General features: G+C 39.1%; 1 protein-coding gene across 1 annotated transcript in view; it reads left to right on the forward strand.

Moving 5' to 3' along the window:
* Pth2r (parathyroid hormone 2 receptor) overlaps positions 1-19,356 on the forward strand; it is a 79,269-nt gene that overhangs the window by 11,459 nt on the left and 48,454 nt on the right. Inside the window, exons 2-4 of the mRNA XM_041631909.1 lie at positions 6,358-6,460; positions 14,874-14,984; positions 15,098-15,213. Coding sequence (XP_041487843.1) covers positions 6,358-6,460; positions 14,874-14,984; positions 15,098-15,213 — 330 coding nt within the window. The remainder of the gene's footprint in view (positions 1-6,357; positions 6,461-14,873; positions 14,985-15,097; positions 15,214-19,356) is intronic.

Genomic DNA, 19,356 nt, shown 5'->3' on the forward strand with positions numbered 1-19,356 from the left:
AACATAGTAAAGGCAATATACAACAAGCCAACAGCCAATAACAAACTAAATGGAGAGAAACTCCCAGCAATCCCACTGAAATGAGGAACAAGACAAGCTTGTCCACTCTTTCCATATCTATTCAATATAGTATCTGAGGTTCTAACTAGAGCAATAAGACAACAAAAAAGATCAAGAGGATACCAATCAGAAAAGAAGAAGTCAAACTCACTATTTGCTGATGACATGATAGTTTACATAAATGACCCCAAAAATTCTACCAAGGAACTTCTACAACTCATAAATGCCTTAAATAATGTAGCAGGATACAAGATTAACTCAAAATATCAGTAGCCCTCCTTCACATAGATTATAAGTGGGCTGAGAAAGAAATCAGAGAAACATCACCCTTCACAATAGCCACAAATAACATAAAATACTTGGAGTAACTCTAACCAAACAAGCAAAGACCTGTATTCCAAGAATGTTAAATCTTTAAAGAAAGAAATTGAAGAAGACACCAGAAAGTGGAAAGATCTCCCACACTTTTGGGTAGGTAGAATTAACATAGTAAAAATGACAATCTTGCCAAAAACAATCTACAGATTCAATGCAATGCCCTCAAAATCCCAGCAAAATTTTTATTAAGGCATTGAAGAAAGAAACTGAGGAGTATTCCAGAAAATGGAAGGACCTCCCTTGCTCTTGGATTGGGAGGATCAACATAGTAAAAATGGCAATTCTACCAAAGGCAATTTATAGATTCAATGCAATCCCCATCAGGGTCCCATCAAAATTCTTCACAGATCTTGAGAGGACAATAATCAACTTTATATGGAAAAACAAAAAACCCAGGATAGCCAAAACAATCCTATACAATAAAGGATTGTCTGGAGGCATTACCATCCCTGACTTCAAACTCTATTACAGAGCTACAGTGATGAAAACAGTGTGGTACTGGCATAAAAACAGAGAAGTCGACCTATAGACCTCGAAAGAAAAATACTCGGCTTTATATGGAAAAGCAAAAAGCCCAGGATTGCCCAAACAGTCCTGTACAATTAAGGAACTTCTGGAGGCATCACAATCCCTAACTACAAGCTTTACTACATAGATACAGTACTGGAAGCAGCCTACTATTGGCATAAAAACAGACAGGAGGACCAATGGAACTGAATCAAGACCCAGATATCAATCCACCTACAAACTCCTGATTTTTGACAAAGAAACAAAAAATATAAAATGAAAAATGAAAGCATATTCAGCAAATGGTGTTGGCATAACTGGATATCTACATGTAGAAGAGTGAAAATAGATCCATATCTATCACTATACACAAAACTTAAGTCTAAATGGATCAAAGACCTCAACATAAAACCAGCCACTCTGAACCTCACAGAAGAGAAAGTGAGATGCATCCTTGAATGCATTGGCACAGGAGATCACTTCCTAAATATAACCCCAGCAGCACATACACTGAGAGAAACAATTAATAAATGGGACCTCCTGAAACTGAGAAGCTTCTGTAAAGCAAAGAACATGGTCAACAGACAAAATGGCAGCCCAAAGAATGGGAAAAGATCTTTACCAACCCTACATCAGACAGAGGGCTGATTGCCAAAATATACAAAGAACTCAAGAAATTCACATCAAACGAACAAATAATTCAATAAAAAATGGGGTACAGGGGGCTGGAGAGATGGCTCAGAGTTTAAGAGCATTGCCTGCTCTTCCAAAGGTCCTGAGTTCAATTCCCAGCAACCACATGGTGGCTCACAACCATTTGTAATGGGGTCTGGTGCCCTCTTCTGGCCTTCAGGCATACACACAAACAGAATATTGTATACATAATAAATAAATATTAAAAAAAATGGGGTACAGATCTAAACAGAGAACAGATAAATCTAAAGTGGCTGAAAAACACTTAAGGAAATGCTTCACATCCTTAGTCATCAGAGAAATGCAAATCAAAACAACTCTGAGATTCTTTACACCTGTAAGAATGGCCATGATCAAAAACACTGATGACAACTTATGCTGGAAAGGATGTGGGGTAAAGGGAACCCTCTTCCATTGCTAAAGGGAGTGCAAACTGGTTCAGCCACTTTGGATATCAGTATGATGATTTCTCTGAAAATTAGGAAACAACCTACCTCAAGACCCAGCAATACCACTTTTAGGTATATACCCAAAGGATGTTAACTCATACATATCATAAGGACATGTGCTCAACTATGTTCATAGCAGCATTATTTATCATTACCAGAACATGGAAACAACACAAATGACCCTCAAACAAATAATGAATAAGGAAAATGTGGTATATTTGCACAATGGAATACTACAAAGCAGAAAAAATAATGACTTCTTGAAATTTGCGGGCTAATAAATGGATCTAGAAAACATTATATTGAGTAAGGTAATTCAGACCCAGAAAGACAAATATAATATGTACTCACTCATAAGTGGCTTTTAGACATAAAGCAAAGAAAAACCAGCCTACAGTTCACAATCCCAAAGAACCTAGACAACAAAGAGGACCCTAAGAGAGACATACATAGACCTAATCTACATGGAAAGTAGAAAAATACAGTATCTCCTGATTAAATTGGGAGCATGGGGACCTTGGGAGAGGGTTGAAGGGGATGGGAGAGGAAGGGAAGGAAGTTGAAAAAAATATATAATTCAATAAAAACAGTTTTTAAAAAGCTTACTTTAATTTGAAAAAAATACTATATCTCCTATATCCAGCTTACAAAAATGGTAAGAACAAAATTATGAGATATTACAACTAAGATTCATTCAAGACACATAAGATAGTCTTAACAAAAGAAAGAGCCTTCTGCTGCTCTTCCCCTTTTTTCCTAATCTTTAAATTAATTTTTGAGAGTCTTATAAATGTTTGTTGATTAGTTCTTTCCTTCTTCAATTTCTTTCAGATCCACATTCTTCCCTAGTCACCCAATTGTATTTTAATTCCCAACAAATCCTATTTGTACAGCTCCTATAGTCTTGGATGTATGTGGAACATGGCCAACCATCTTAGGGTTTCTCTTGCTGTGAATAGACACGACGACCGTGGCAACTCTTATAAAGGAAAACATTTAAATGGGGTGTCTTGCTTATAGCTTAGAGGTTCAATCCATTATCGTCATGGTGGGACCTGGTGGTGTGCAGGTTGACATGGTACTGGAGAAGTAGCTGAGAATCCTATATATAGCATGCAACAGGAGGTAGACTGTCTCACTGGGTGTGTCTTGAGCATATATGAGACCTCAAAGCCCACTTCCACAGAGACACACTTTCTCTAGTGAGACCACACCTGCCCCAACAATGCCATACCTCCTAACAGTGCAGCTCTCTTTGGGGGTCATTTTCTTTCAAATTACCACACCAACCTACCAGGGGTCATACCACTAAAGAGAACTGACTCTCCCTTTCCCAGCATTTATCAATTGCTAGGAGGTCCTCAGATAGGAGAGGGACTCTGAAGCCGCCTCTGCTCACCATGCTGCAACTTCTTCTTGTTTGAACTTGTACAGATCTTGTGCATGCTGTCAAAAACTGTTAACCTGAGTTTATATGTGTAGCTGCCCAGCCGTGTCTGAAAAACACTGTTTCCTTGAAGTAATCCACTGCCTCTGACTCTTACACTCTTTCTACTTCCTCTTCAGCAATGATCCCTGAGCTTTGAGAGGAGGGAGTGTGACAGAGATGTTGCACTTAGTTCTGAGCATTTCACAGTCTCTCAAGTCTCACATCTTGACCAGTTGTGGCCTCTGTGTTAATCGCCATCTATTACAAGCAGAAGCATCTGTAATGTGGGTTGAGTGATGAACTAATCTATAGTTACAATGATAAGGAATTAAAAGTCAGTTTAATACTGACCTTCGGAGAATGATAATAGCAGGTGTTCCCCTAGGGCCTATGGCCTGACTAGCCACAGGTATTTGGTCCTATCGATTGGGTCAGATATGGGTTTCATCTTGTGGAGTATGCTTTAAATTCAACCGTAAAGTGATTGGCTACTCCCATGATGGCACTATTGCACCAGTGGGCATGTCTTAACAGGCCTGATATTATTGTAGCTCACAGTCTGATAGTGTGAACAGAACTGTCCAGTGCCATGGAACAAGACAGAAGCGGTAAAACTTTCAGGTGAGTTCCAGTTTGCTTTCTTCATGTTGGACCACATACTGTCTTCAAAAATAGGGACTTACTGCAATGTTTGGAGGGTATCCAAGAGCACTGGCAATAACCTGTAATATTTGGGAATCTATGGGCCCTTATTGGTCAACAATTCCAAAAGAGGTAACCATTTCTGCACTGGGATTTTGGTTTGTGGTGTCTAGTAGTGACATTGTTTCCCTTGATAGTTACACTATCACTCCATTTAAACTGTATATAGGGAAGCTTCTGCAGTCCTAGGTTTTCCTATGACTTGGAAATGTCTTTAGTGTTTGTCATTGTACTCACATTTCTTTACGTTCTCTACCCTCCAATGTCTCACTCCATTTAATGCTTCCTGTTCCCAGGTTGCCAACATGGTCTTTATTGACACGCAGGTGTTGAGGGTAAAAAAGGCAGCCTGTTAAGGCTAGTATTTGTTTTCTTCCTTTCTCTCACATCACTGTGGAAGGTCATTGGGGTATCCACGACAGCCTTGTTAGACTGTACATTCAGATTTCCCACAGTTGGCTGTTAATTGACTGGGGTCAGACTATTAATGTCTCTAAGTTTTCTGTCTTGTCTTGTCCTTTTCCTTCCTTGGGTTCAGAATCTTTTCTTGAGGCCAATTTATCTTAGTTAGTGTTTCAGAATTTGCAACTACTTTAACTGCACACTTATAGTGCATGAGTCAGAAAGAAAATGCAAGTAGTCTTCTACTGTGTCATTTACAGGATCTGAAGTCCTGGCCTGGTGTGCTTTCTTCTCTGCACCTCTCAGAAGTGTCTTAATTTTATCTATCTATCTATCTATCTATCTATTATTTATAACCTATACTGATTTCTATGTCTATCTATCTCTATTCTATGCCTATTCTACTGGTCCTAAAATTTTCAGAGTGTTTCCTCTTGAATATATATATAGTTTATAGCAACATATCTACTTGAAAATGGAATATACAGGGAATTGTAATTATTGTAACCATGAGGAATTTAATTTTATGACATTAAGAATTCATATTTACAGTGGCAACTTTATGAACTTTCATGATAGCACACACAATCAAACCAGGGATCTTAAGTCTCTGACGTTGTAATTCAATGTTTTATTTCACATTACAAATGATCTTTTGTCCAGAACAAATGACTAACATCCGTTTTTCTAAATGTGGCACTTTGTTGTGGATACAATTGCTCCTGTTTTAATGATACTATCATTTCTCATGTCATTCTAAGGTCAGGAACAATGCTCGCACAAATGTGCTCAGTGTCCTTGGTATTATATTATTTTTTTCTTCACAAAGCACATTATTTTTATGTGAAAATAATAAATACTGATCAAATGGATAATAGATATAAGGGTGAATATCTTAGCATTACAAAGTTCCCAGTTTTTAAGGCAACAAGATGAGTGGAGACAATTTAGAATAACCCATTTCTTCCATAGATAAATAAACCCAAAGTCAGATGTTGTATGCTATGTCCAAGTTTTGTTGATCATTTTTCTGGTAGAACTAAATTTAGTTTTCTATTTCTATGTAACAGAACTGCCACAATGTAAAGGAATTAGTAATATATTGTGCATTCATAACATGTTAGGCATTTTCAGTGTTTCTTCTAGTTACACTATTTCTAATGTAATTACTTAAATCACAATTTAGAATTTTCTTACATTTTCTGGTACTACAATTAAAATTATCCAAATATATATATATATATATATATATATATATATTAGTTTCCTTTTATTACTGTGACCAAATCCTGAAAAACAAACTTAAGGAATGACAGATATTTTGGCTCACAGTCTCAAGTGATTCAGTCTATATAGTTGTTTGACACCTGTGAAATCTGATAAAGCAGTGTAACAGTGCAGCCATGTGGTGGAGTAGAGATACTCATTTCATGGCCAACTAGGAAGTTGGGAGAAGATAGGAAGTGGGGAAGGAGATAGGAAGTGCCCACTCCTAAGGACCCACCTCTGGGTGACCTAATTCTTTCAGCTTTACTCAATCTTCTAGGTTTCTAAGGTGACCCCAAGTAGCACCATCATCTGGGACCACATATTCAGTTCACAAGCCTATGGAGGCCAGTGGATATTAAAACCACAATATTGTATGTATTCTGATAAGAGGCAGTTTCAGATAGCTTGATTGGTAACAGACTATTTTTAAGATGATGGGGAATGACGGCGTCTCATTTGCTTCCACAGCTGGATTCTGATGGCATCATCACTATAGAAGAGCAGATCGTTCTTCTTATGAAAGCTAAAGTGCAGTGTGAGCTCAACATCACCACTCAACTCCAAGAAGGAGGTAATGATGCCAAGATGTGTGCTTTCTTTGTGTTCTTCATTCCTATCTTCACGAAAATTTCAAATAGTCTCCCTAAGTGCTAGGGAGATCTTGTCAAACATTCTTTGTTTCCATGTGGAAGGCATGTAGAGAGAACAAAGTTCTTCCACTTTTTGCCACATGTACTTTCCCTTTCCTATGGCAGAAGTGACTTGTCTGATTCACGAGTCCAGGAGTCTCTGTTGAGCATGTGTGTATCTGGCCTCTCTGTAGACTTGCATGTTGTTGGGAGCCTGTGTGTTGACTTACCCTTGACAGTGCAGTACACTCGGAGGGTGTAGACTCTGTTCCTGTGGATATTGTCTACAGTCTCAGGTGGTAATCTCAGTTCAAACCAGTCTGTAAGCTATCTTCTACAGAAAACTTTTAGAATAAAATGATAATTTTATTCTAAATAAATTAATAAATAAAAATAATTTTCAGGAAATTATTTCTTGAGTTTTCAAGTCATCTCTCAAATATTTCTACATTCAGGTCATAAATAGGAGTTGATTTACTGAGCCCTCTAAATCTCAACTAATTGGATGGAACAATGTCATTAAGGCTATACTTCATATAGTTTGCAGATGAGTATTAGTTTTTACTGGTTTGAAATATTCAAGAATTGTGACTGATTTTTTACATTTGTTATAATCAGAGAATGTAGTTGTCATGATGGTGATTTATCAAAGCATGTTGGGAGAGGGTTGAAGGGGAGGTGAAAGGCAGGGAGGGGAGCAGAGAAAAATGTAGAGCCCAACAAAAATCAATATGTAAACAGCTTGCATCCAAAGTTTAGTTTAGATATCCTAATAATCTCTGTGCATCAAACAAATAGTTTAGTCTGGTTATCTCAATTGTGAGTGCTAACATACATTTGAATTTGAATACCATCTTTTTTGGACTCTCTCTGGGTCCCTTCCATTTCTCCCTCTCTAATCTTATTTTGAATTGATTGAAGCACTTTTGCTTTTTTTTTTAAAGTTTAGATATATTTATCTCATGTGTATGAGTATTTTACCTGCATGTATGTGTATGTCATCACATATATGCCTGTGGAGTCCAGAGAGGGCATCAGATCACCTAGAACAGAAGTTACAGATGACTGTGAGCCACCACATGGGTGCTGGGAACTGAACCACTGATGTGGGAGATCCTTCTGTATATGTGTTGCTTTTATTGGTTGATGAATAAAGCTGCTTTGGCCAATGGCTTAGAAGAGTAAAGCCTTGTGGGAAATCCAAACACACGCGCGCGCGCGCGCGCACACACACACACACACACACACACACACACACACACACACACACGGTGGAGTCAAAGAGATACCATGCCAGAACATTACTGTTAAACCATTGCCTCGTGGCGATATACAAATGAAAAGAAATGGGTTAATTTAAGATGAAAGAGCTAGCTGAGAATATATATGAGCTGTTGGCCAAGCAGTATTTTAATTAACATAGTTTCTGTGTGATTATTTCGGTCTGGGAGGCTGGGAAACAAAAGCATAATCCTAGTCTGCAAACCACTAAGCCATCTCTTCAGGTCCACCTTTGCTTATTTTATTCTACTCTGTTCCAATATCTATAGCTAATTGGTAGGATACTTACTTTCTTTAGTGGTTACCATAGAATTAAAAATTTATATTTAATTGAGAAAGTTAAGCTAGGTGGTGGTGGTAATTCCAGCATTTGGGGGTAGAGGTAGGCAGCTCTGTAAGTTCGAGTCCCTTCTGATCTACAGAGTGAGTTCCAGGACAGTCAGGATTATTAAACAGATATACAGAGAACCCCTGGCTTGAAAAACCAAAAGAAGAATAAGAAGGAGGAGGAGGAGGAGAAGAAGAAGGAGGAGGAGGAGGAGGAAGAGGAGGAGAAGGAGGAGAAGAAGAAGGAGGAAGAGGAGAAGGAGGAGGAGGAGAAGGAGGAAGAGGAGGAGGAGGAGGAGGAGGAGGAGGAGGAGGAGGAAGAAGAAGAAGAAGAAGAAGAAGAAGAAGAAGAAGAAATAAAATTTAAAGCTTATCATAATATCTTCTTTCCATATTACTAAAGCAGATTTGGGTATTTTAATTGTTTCCAGATTGTAGGGTATTGTCACATAGGAGTTAAGTTTGACCTTAATTTTGTTTAGTTTTTCCATCTTCCTCAAATATATCTTGTTTCTTTTATATTTATTTACTTGGAATTGTGCTTATTGTGCTATGAGATTTTGTTGACTTGGAGATGACATTTTTACTTGCAATCTTAATACATATTTTGGATATATGATCCTTGACTGAGATATATCTGTTAGGGCCTGAACATACCATTCATTTTCTATCCTAGATGCTGTTGCTCCTGCTGCTGAATCAGCTTTCAGCCTTTGCTGGTTATCTGTTTCTCTCTCTGGGTCTTTTTAAGAGCTTCCCTCTGACCTTTATGTTTTCAGTTTTACACTGTATCCAGGTAGGAAATCATTGGATTTTCTGCATCTGAGGATCTGTGTCACTAAGATCTGGCTCTGCTGTGTCTCCGTGGAAGGTTTGGTCCTGATCTGGTAGCACTATTTTGATAGGTTTGGGAAACTTGAGGAGGTGGGCTGAATTGGAGGGAGCAGGACATTACTGGTGTTTCTTTCAGTCCTCCATCTCCCTCTTCCCCTTCTCTCAACCCTCCCCCTTTCCTTCTTTTACATCTTCCTTTTCTCCACCCCCTCTATGAGGTAAATATTCTTTACTTCTTTACTCAGCCACGATATTCTGCTTCGTTATATACCGGAGTCAACAGAGCAAAGGATTTTGGACTGGAACATTTGAAGCCATGGGCCCAAATAAACCTGTCTTGCTCTATGTGTTCTGGTGCTCTCTGGTATTTTGCCACAGCACTGACAAAATTAACACAGGTGTATTTGGTGATTTGGTGAGAAGAAAGTTATTGGTTTCTGAAAATTTTACCTCCTCCATTCTCTCCAGCACCACCTAGAGCTTCTTGCAGACAGATGTGGGAGTGCCTAGTACCATCTCTCTGGATTTATGCCTTATTTATAGTCTTTTTTCTTAATTTTCCTGTGCTGTATTGGTAATTTTTTTCAAGTATTTTCTAGTTCCCAAAGTCACTGTTTAGTATTGTGTTATAGTCGGCTTATGAATTTATTGCTTTGAGCGTTTAAAAAGCTCAGAAACCTTCCTATCCTACTTTAAGTCCTCTGTACTTTTAACCTTTGAATCTCTTCTTGCTTTTCTGGACATGCTTTTTCCATAGCCTGTGTTTATTAATTTGTATACCTACAGACTTTGTTGGTGAACCAGGGCTGCTACATTGGTGCCTTGTTTCCTTATTGCCATATGAGATATGAGGAAGAACTCAAGGTCTTATTTATGTATTTATTTATTGTCTTCTACAAGACTCCTCTGCTCTGTGGACTTGATTTCATGGGAGTGGTAGACATCCTTCAGGATGGTACATAATTTTGACAGCAGAGATGTTCACAACTATGGAACCACTGCAAACATCTCAGTCAGTAAGGGGGTAGGGAAAGTTTCCTGGGTGCATAATCATCACGTTTTAAAATTAAAGGGGTAGGAGTTAGGTGAATAGAGCAAGAAATTCATCCATCCATCCATCCATCCATCCATCCATCCATTCAATCAAACAAGCCTTCAGGAAGAGGGTTAGGGCAGCAAAGGTTAGTAAATATAAATCAGTAACAGACTATAGAAACATCAGATATAAGAACACATTATCTGGATGTACTGACTTGTGTAACACCTGACATTTGTGAGTATGTGCACATGTACATGAATAAATACTAAAAAGAGAACTCTTGCTTTAAGATCTTCCTTCATACAGAAATAACATAGCATTAAACGTGGCAAACTTTGAGCTACCTTTCAACGAAAATGTTTTATTATGTGTAAATTAAGTAAAATATTCTGCAAGTTGTTAAAGACTAGACTCACATTTTGAATTTACTAGCTAACTTAAGAAATTTTCATTTTAAATGATCTTAAGATTGAGAGATAGATATAAAAATATTTAGAGAGGGGTTATTATGCTTCAGGCAACCACTGCGAAGCTATAGCAAAAACAAGGTAACTAAAATAAGCATTATAAAATACCAACAGCTATCAATCCTACATTTTAACTATATAGTATTCTTTTGTATTTCTGAAAAAAAACTTGGGGCTGGTGAGATGGTTCAGAGGTTAAGAGCATTGGCTTCCCTTCCAGAGGACTGAGTTCAATTCCCAATGCCTACATGTCATGTTCCAAGGGTTTGATGCCTCTTCTCACCTTCTTAGGCACTGCATGCATGTGGTACAAATTCATACATACAGACAGGCACATATACACACAAAATTAAATAACTGAACATTTAAAAAATATAATAAGAACATGAAAACTTCTAAATGTTTATCAAAGGAGAGCTGTAAATACAAATACCTAGTCATAAAATTACTGAGGGTTTAAAATAAAAAAATGAAGGTTTCATTCCTTCTGCTTCTCCTGCCAAGTATGGTCTGACTTTTTTTTTTTTATGAGTAACACAAGAGCTAAAATGATGAAAGCTGGATTTTCTAAATTTTAGACCATTCTCTGTAAATAGCTGAACAAGCTTCAGTAATGATTAGTTTTGCTTGGGATATAGATGTGGGCCAGAGTTAGAACTGGTGGTGCTAATTTGTAAAAAGGAGAGTGCTGAGTCTTTGGTAATTACTTTTGTGCTTTAATAGGACTTGATGGCCATGAAGATGTTAATTAAGAGATCCACATTGTATGTTTGAGGCCCAGGTTTCCAAGTCTTTATGACCTTTTGTGAATATTATCATTAAAGAGCCACCTGAGACATTAATATGTTCTATAATATACTGTTTTGAAGGCTGTTGGTTTTCTGAATTTGGGAGTGAGGTCTATGGCGGTTCATTCACGTGTCGGGTGGCATCTTGCAGAAACCAGAAAACTGTCTCTTTTAATACTGAGTAATTGTACGATGCACTAGCTCATAGATTTTTACAATTGTATGAAGACTTTAATTCATTGCGTGCAATTTCCAGACAGGAAAACAAGACCATGATTCCGGGACCAGGTGGTGGTGTTTGTGAAGTACGTATTGATTGGACAGTAGTGTGAGCCTTCTGAAACAATAACAAATAACTGGAGATAAACAAGCTTACATGGAAAAAAAGCTTATTTTGGTGCACAGTTTTGGTTTTATTCCATCATTGATTTCCTCTGTAGCTTTGGGCCCATGGCAGGATAACCTGGCAGAAACACATTACAGAGCAAAGCTAATCAACTCCTGGAAAGAGGAAGGAAGGAGCCCTGGTCCTACTATCCCTTCCAGGGACCGCTCCCAATCACCAGAAGATGCACCACGGGGGGCCTCACACATTAAAGTTCCTACCACCTCCATACAGCACAAGCTGAGGCTAAACTTTTAACCCATGGGACTTAGTGGGGTGTTTAAGACCCACACCTTAGCAATAGTCCAGATATGAGAAGACAACATGACTTATTAACAAGAAAGTAAATGGGCAGGAAGTTATATGGAATTTTAATGCACTGTAAAAGAAACTGATAGGTGAGATTGACTCACTAATCACGGGGAGCAGCGAGAAAAGCAAAGGACCACCATCACATCCAGCAATGGCAACATCAGCAGCAAAAGCAGGTGCTTCAGGAAGAGAGGCAGATACAATGGTCCATCAGAAGCAAGAGGCAGTGGGATGCATTCCTGGGTTGCCTGTGGTGTGTGAAGTCAGGCTGCAACCGTGTGAGGGAAGGGAGATTGTTTCCAGGAAAACACAGTCTTCTGTGAGGAAGGTGTAGGTGAATGAAGACGCTTTTCTTTTCTTACTCTCTTCAGCAAGACACAAAACATCAAATGTTTGTTTCTATGTGACAAGGTGACATGGAGAAGTTAATTCCAGGTTGAGGCTAAATTTTTATCAGGGGTATCAGTATTTGTATGAGGTTTTAGTGAACTGACTTTCCAACCAAACAATTTGATGTGATGAGTGTTAGCTAGTACTTGTGATAGCAGAAAAATGAGCCCTTAAGGATATCTAAGGCTTGCACATATTGTTATGCTCGTGAATGCTATGCTACATAGTCAAAAGGGCCCAAAGTTGTAGTTGTAGATGACTTAAGCTTCTGTATATTAAAATATGGAAGTTGTTCTGGGTTATTTGGGTTTATACAATATATTCATCTAGGTCTTAAAAATGGAAGAGGAAGGTGGCAGAATGAATTGAGTTGTGAGCAAAGACTAGCCAGAGGGGCTCAACATGCAAGAAGGATCCAGTCTGCACTACTGACTGTGAAGATGGAGGAAGGGGGCAGTTATACGAGCTGTCTTCAGAAGTTGGACAAGTGCTCTGCTAACAGCCAGAAAGAAACCAGTTTGACAATGGAGGACCTGAACTCTGCCAACTCCTGAAATGAACAGGGAAATACATGTGTACCTTCAGAGTCTTCAGAAGGGAGCATAGCCCTGTCAGCCAGCTCTTGGTTATGGCCTTTGAGTTCATAAGCAAATGCCTTACTGAGTCAGAGTTCTGACCTCATTTAAAACTGTGAAATTTGTCACAGAAAATGAATGCAGCACTCACGGCAACTGTCTTTACTGGGGAAGAGGGGGTGTGATGTGGCTGACAGGCTTTCTTCTTGGCGGTTCAGTATGTGACCAAAGCAAAGGAGCCCCGACGAGCTCAGCACTGACAGTGAGCATTTGCTGAACTCTACTAAGTAGCAGGAGGCTGTGCCTGAGGCATGGCTAATGCACAAGACAAAACAGACCAAAGAGCTCCACTTGGGTTTCTTCAGTCCTGCGACCAAGAAAACAATAGGAAAAACCCTCCACGTAGTACTGGGCGGTGACGAGACCTGTGGAGAATGACAGTAGGGGAAGAGGGAGGGGGGAACTGGGATGCAGCTTTAGATTGAGAATGTTCACTCAGAAGTTGACATTTGAGAAAAAGTCTGGAGGATGCCATGGAGTGAGCACTGAGGCGATCAGAGGAAATGGCACTGAAACCCAAAAAGAGCCAGCTGAGCTGTACCTGGACAAGCCAGTGACAGATCCTGAGGGCCTTCAGACCTGGCCAGGAAGTAGACTGTGGCTCAGAGTGAGCTGGGGGCAGGGGGCTGTGGGGGATTTGGGAGCTGATGTGGTCAGAGTTAGTGTTTGCATTGGGTAAGAGAACACCCAAACACACAGCTGGTAACAGGAAAGTAGCTTTACTTGCTGAACAGGTTAGCAAGGACAAGAGAAAATAAGCGTTCGTCATGAGCTTGTGGCTTGTGGCGTAGACTTGGTAATGTTCTGGGATGTTTGGACTCTCTCCTGCAGATCTACCATTTCCCAGATGGTCAAACACCCTAGAAAGTTTCCTGCAGTGAGACATACAGTGCAGGGAACACACAACATGTTGCGGGAACTTCACAAGTCTGAGAAGGACTTGAACACAACCTATTCTAGCTAGGCTCCCTCTTTATCATAATGTTGCATTGCTCTCTACAGCTAACCAGGAGCAGGACGAGTATAGTGGTGGGGAGAGCTGTAGAAAACCGTCCTGGAGAGAGGCTTGGCGGTGGGGAGAGAAAGAGGAGGAGGAAGAAGAAAAAAAAGGAGGGAATACGCAGTAAGAATGACCTGCTCAAAACTCATCTAGTAACTCTAGATAGAGCTGTGATGAACTTGGAAGTTTTAACAATGATAAAACTACATTTGTCTTGAAAAGTGTGGAGGGTTAGTGAGATGGCTCAGTGGTTAAGAGCACTGACTGCTCTTCCAATGGATCTGGGTTCAATTCCCACATAGCAGTTTGTAACTGTCTGTAACTCTAGTTCCAGGGGATCTGACACCCTGGCAGAGACATCCATGCAGGCAAAATACCAATCCACATGAAATAAAAATAAATAAATTATTAAAAAATAAAAATAAAAAGAGACATGTAGAGCTATGACAGCTGTGTCTGAGGTGAGCATGAGATTCATACTTATTAGTAAAAAGAACCCAAGTCCTGAATCACTTTTGTGTATCATGTTCTTCAACAGCAGTTTTTTTTTTAAATCTAAGGTAAATTTTGTAGCTACTACTAGGTAGGACAGTTGGCAGAAATATGCCACAGCTGTTCACAGGCTACCAAGGCTTCTTATACCTTAACTGTTCTTGCTTTTACAGCGAATATACTGGTATGATTTAGATACTTTAATTTAGCAGATCAGACTCCTGCTAATGTGCCCATGATGATACATTTAGGGGCATTTGCCTCTCATCTCTTCTGGTTTAGTTTCCAAACTTAGCAGTTTGTTTTACATTTTATCCTAGGCAGGGGCTGAGCTGAAGTTTTCTGTGTTGAAAGCATCAGTTCAATATTGTTTTCTTGTCTTTCTTTATTTTCGTTTCTTATCAGAAGGCAATTGCTTCCCAGAATGGGATGGACTTATCTGTTGGCCTAGAGGAACGATGGGGAAAATAGCAGCTGTGCCATGCCCTCCTTATATTTATGACTTCAATCATAAAGGTATTGAACTTTTTTGAGATGATTGATTGCACCCAGGCATTTACTCTCTTCTTTGATGTTTATTAACAGACTTGTGGGGAACTGTGATCTCAGCATCTTTCATGTCTTTCCAGGAGTTGCTTTCCGGCACTGTACCTCCAACGGAACGTGGGATTTCATTCATAGCTCAAATAAAACATGGGCTAATTATTCAGACTGCTTTCTGCAGCCAGATATCAGCACAGGAAAGGTAATGACATTTCTATGTTTTTGAATCCCCGAGGGAAAGAAGAAAATGTTTTTGCACAATTTTTGCTTGTCAGCCATTATATACAAAATCCCTTTTATTCAATGACACGATCAGATGCGGCTGAACTTTTCTCCTGTTTTCCTTACACTAGAGTTGTCTGGCATACACACACACACACACACACACACACACACACACACACACAATTTATTATATTACATTGTTATATTATTCTATATTATATACAAATATATATATTATATATACAAATAGGTAGTGAGCAACATGATTCATGATTCATTCTTAATTACTTTTGAATGCCAAATCTCATCCCACTATGTTTCTGAAAGATGTTTTCATCCTAGTGAATGGCATATTTAATGTGTTCTATCTCAGAAGATGGCATTTGATGATTTCATTTTAAGTGACGAATCAGAGCGATAGCATTATATTGAGCAAGGTTCAGTGTACAGGTCTTTATGAGTCAGCTGTGAACCAGGGAAAGAGTGTGGGCCCAGGAGACGGTTTGCTGATGGTAGGGTTGAGGGATAAACTCTGAGGTCCCAGTTACCTATTAGAGTGGTGTGGTGCTGTAACCATGTGTAATTGTGAGAAAGTTACATCCGGTGGCATAAAACTCACAGTAAAATTCCAGTCACACAGCCCTGTTGAGCAAAAGTGTGTGGTGACACATGATCATGCATCTAGAAATGAGTGTAGCAAGTTGGTGTACCAGAGCTGTTACGAAGACCAAAGAACAGGCCATACAATGGTGGCTCTGTCTGGAGGGTGGACTGTAGGAGGAGAGGTGGTGTTTTGAAAGCAAATGGCCCCCAAAGAGAGTAGTGGCACTATTAGGAGGTGTGGCTTGGTTGGAGGAAGTGTGTCACTGTGAAGGCGGGCTTTGAGGTCTCACACATGCTCAAACCACACCCACTGGGACAGTTCACTTCCTGTTGCTTTTGAATCAAGATGTAAGGACTCTCAGCTCCAGCACCGTGTCTGCCTGTCTGCTGCCTTGCTTCCTGACATGATGATAATGGACTAACCCTCTGAGCTGTAAGCAAGCCAGCCCCAGTTAAATGTTTTCTTTAAAAGAGTGGCCGTGGTCATGATGTCTCCTCAGAGCAATAGAAACCCTGACATGGGAAGTGTTTGAGATGAAGTTTTCTTAGTCTATTCTGTGAAAATAGAGCTTCCTTCCTTCTTTTTTTGTGACTAAGTTTCACCACCTCAGTGAGCTCTTTTTCAACCTTTAGTTTTGTAATTCCAGGTTGAAACTCTAAACAGACAATGTGAGATTGCTATGCACTTTACAGGGCAACTCATTCCAACACTGAGGTAATTACTATGAGATGCTGCAAAATCATTTCAGTCTTTGACAGAAAAAAAAGCACTCACTGATAACTAAATGTGATTTTAAAATGCCATTAAAATGTGAGTATGAAAAATAAGGAAGTTAACACTCACTGCCAAGTTGTGTGCTTGGTGTTGATCTTTCTTTGTGTATCGAAACCTGACAAACGCTCATCTTTCACAGTGTTTATGGGGCCATTCATCAACATGGCTTTATTTACACAGACCTTTAATTTTTCAACCATTCATCCTGATTACAGTATATTTTAAGAAGTATAATCATCAAGGATGGCTAATAAACCCAGGATAAATACTATTTCTTTTCCCCCATTTTAATGTGTGTGTGCATACATGCTCTTGTGTGAGTTTGTATGTGGAGTCCTGAGGTTGGTGTTGAGTTGCATCCCCAGACACTCATCTACTTTGTTCATTGAGGTTGGGTCTCTCAGTCAAACCTAGAGCTCGTCCATATGGTGAATCACACTAGTCAGTTTTCTCTGGGAATCTCCTGACTTCTGAGGCTGGAATTATAGACGGCTCCTATATCCACTGACATTTATGTGGGCTTCTGGGAATCCAAACTCTGGCTCTTATGCATATATAAAACATTATATAATATTACATATATTAGTATATCTATTATTATCTAATAATAATATCTTTTATTATATAATGGCCTATCTATCATATATCTAGTATTTCATATGAAAATTATTTGGAAGTTTACTAAGAGGTAAAGAATCTTGTGAGTATTCAGTAATTTTATTTTCTCAGTATAAAAAATGCAAAGGATTGTTCTAGGGAGAAGGCTCAGTGGATAAACTGCTTAGTTCATAAAGATATACTACAGATCTCTAGCACCCATGGAAAACAGCAGGATGTGTCTGTAACTCAAGGGCTGTGTGTTGGAGACAAACAGATTCTTGGTGCATGCTGGTCAAACCATTGTAGCCAAAATAGTGAACTCTAGGTTCAGTGAGAGATTGTCTCAAAAATTTACACACATGAAATTTCCAAAGAACAAACTTAATTAGCAAAAGAATAATTAAAGTTAATTGCTTGAAAACATGGAGAATGCAAGAAGACCCCCAACACTGACCTCTGACATCTGTGCACATGTGAATGAGCTAACCCCATTAGAACTTGATATGTCAGAGAGTAGCATTTATAGAAAGTTTCATGTAAGCTCTCTCTTATCTAATAGATATATGCAAATTAGAATACAACTATTAATTTATATTAAACGTCTCTAAGGGCTTTCTTGAGTGTAGTTGCCTTGTTATAACTGGGAGGTTCGATCTCACAGTAGATTTCCTGGTCTCCTGGTTTGTAAAATCTTTCTGCCCGTCTGCCATGTTTCTTAAGCTTCAGGTGTAGGACTCATGTTGCAGCTTTGTTACCTGAGGAAAACATGGCTGCCTAAATAAGATTTGTCTTTTTATAGAACTAGATGAAACTATTCTTTTTTTGTTTTGTTTTTTTAATTAATTTATTTATTAAAGATTTCTGTCTCTTCCCCGCCACCGCCTCCCATTTCCCTCCCCCTCCCCCAATCAAGTCCTCCTCCCTTGTCAGCCCAAAGAGCAATCAGGGTTCCCTGCCCTTAGATGAAACTATTCTAAAATTTGTGTAGCCTCACAAAAGGACACAGATAGCCTTAAATATTTTGAGTGATGACAAACCTATAATATTCATTCTTCAACTTTAAAATGTGTCATAAAACTTAGTAACCAGGGCGTGGCATAAAAACAGACCTATGGAATGAATAGAGAAGTTAGAAGTGAATCCACGTATTCATGGCCAAGTTTGAGAAAGGAACCTGAAAACACACACTGGGGAAAAGACCGCCTTTTCAGTAAATGATGTTGGGATGCTGCCTATCACTATGCTGAAGAGTTCAAGGACTGTTATTTCATGTACAAAAGTAAAGTCTAATGATGTCACTGTAATTTCCAGAATTGTAAAACTAATAGAAGAGCATGAAAGGGGGGAAAACTTCACCAAATTCATCTGGGTTTTGGATGTGGTCTCCAAAACCATAGACAACAGCAATAGAGACAAAAGGAATCCATCCAACCAGGGAAATAATCTGCAGAACAGAGACAACCCACAGAGCAGGAGTACATACACGAGAGCCATAAGGGAATGTATCTGTACAGACATGGTACAGCAGACCTCTAGTTCTATCATATGGCAGGTAAGGATTGTGAGTGCAAAGCCAGCCTGGCCTATGTTGTGAGGATATATCAAGATACATACAGAAAAGGACAACTCCATATAAGAAATAAAGCAATTATTTCACAGGCTAAGGATGTAAATAGACATTTCTCAAAGGATAACAAGCAACAGCCAACAGACATGAAAACATAGTTAACATTACTAATCAGAAAAATGTAAATGATTTATCATTAGAAAACATAAATTAAAACTACAACAATAGATACCCTGCATCTATTCAAACAATTATTACCAAAATGACAAAAAGAAAAATATCAAGAGCTTAGGAGAGGGGACCCAAAGTCAGATGGTGGTGGAACATGCTTTTAATCCTAGCACTCAGGAGGCAGAGGCAGGCAAATTTCTGTGAGTTTGAGGCCAACCTGGTCTACAAGAGCTAGTTCCAGGATAGGCTCCAATGTTACAGGGAAACCCTGCCTCAAAAAACCAATAAATAAATAAATAAGTGAATAAGAAAGGAAGAAGAAAGAAAGGAAGGAAGGAAGAAAGGAAGGAAGGAAGGAAGGAAAGAAGGAAGGGGACCCTTTTATATCATTCATTGGTGGGAGT

The sequence above is a fragment of the Microtus oregoni genome, unplaced genomic scaffold (assembly GCF_018167655.1).
Source record: "Microtus oregoni isolate MIOR12 unplaced genomic scaffold, Mior012 000038F_ref0000394, whole genome shotgun sequence".
NCBI classification, from domain to species: Eukaryota; Metazoa; Chordata; class Mammalia; order Rodentia; family Cricetidae; genus Microtus; species Microtus oregoni.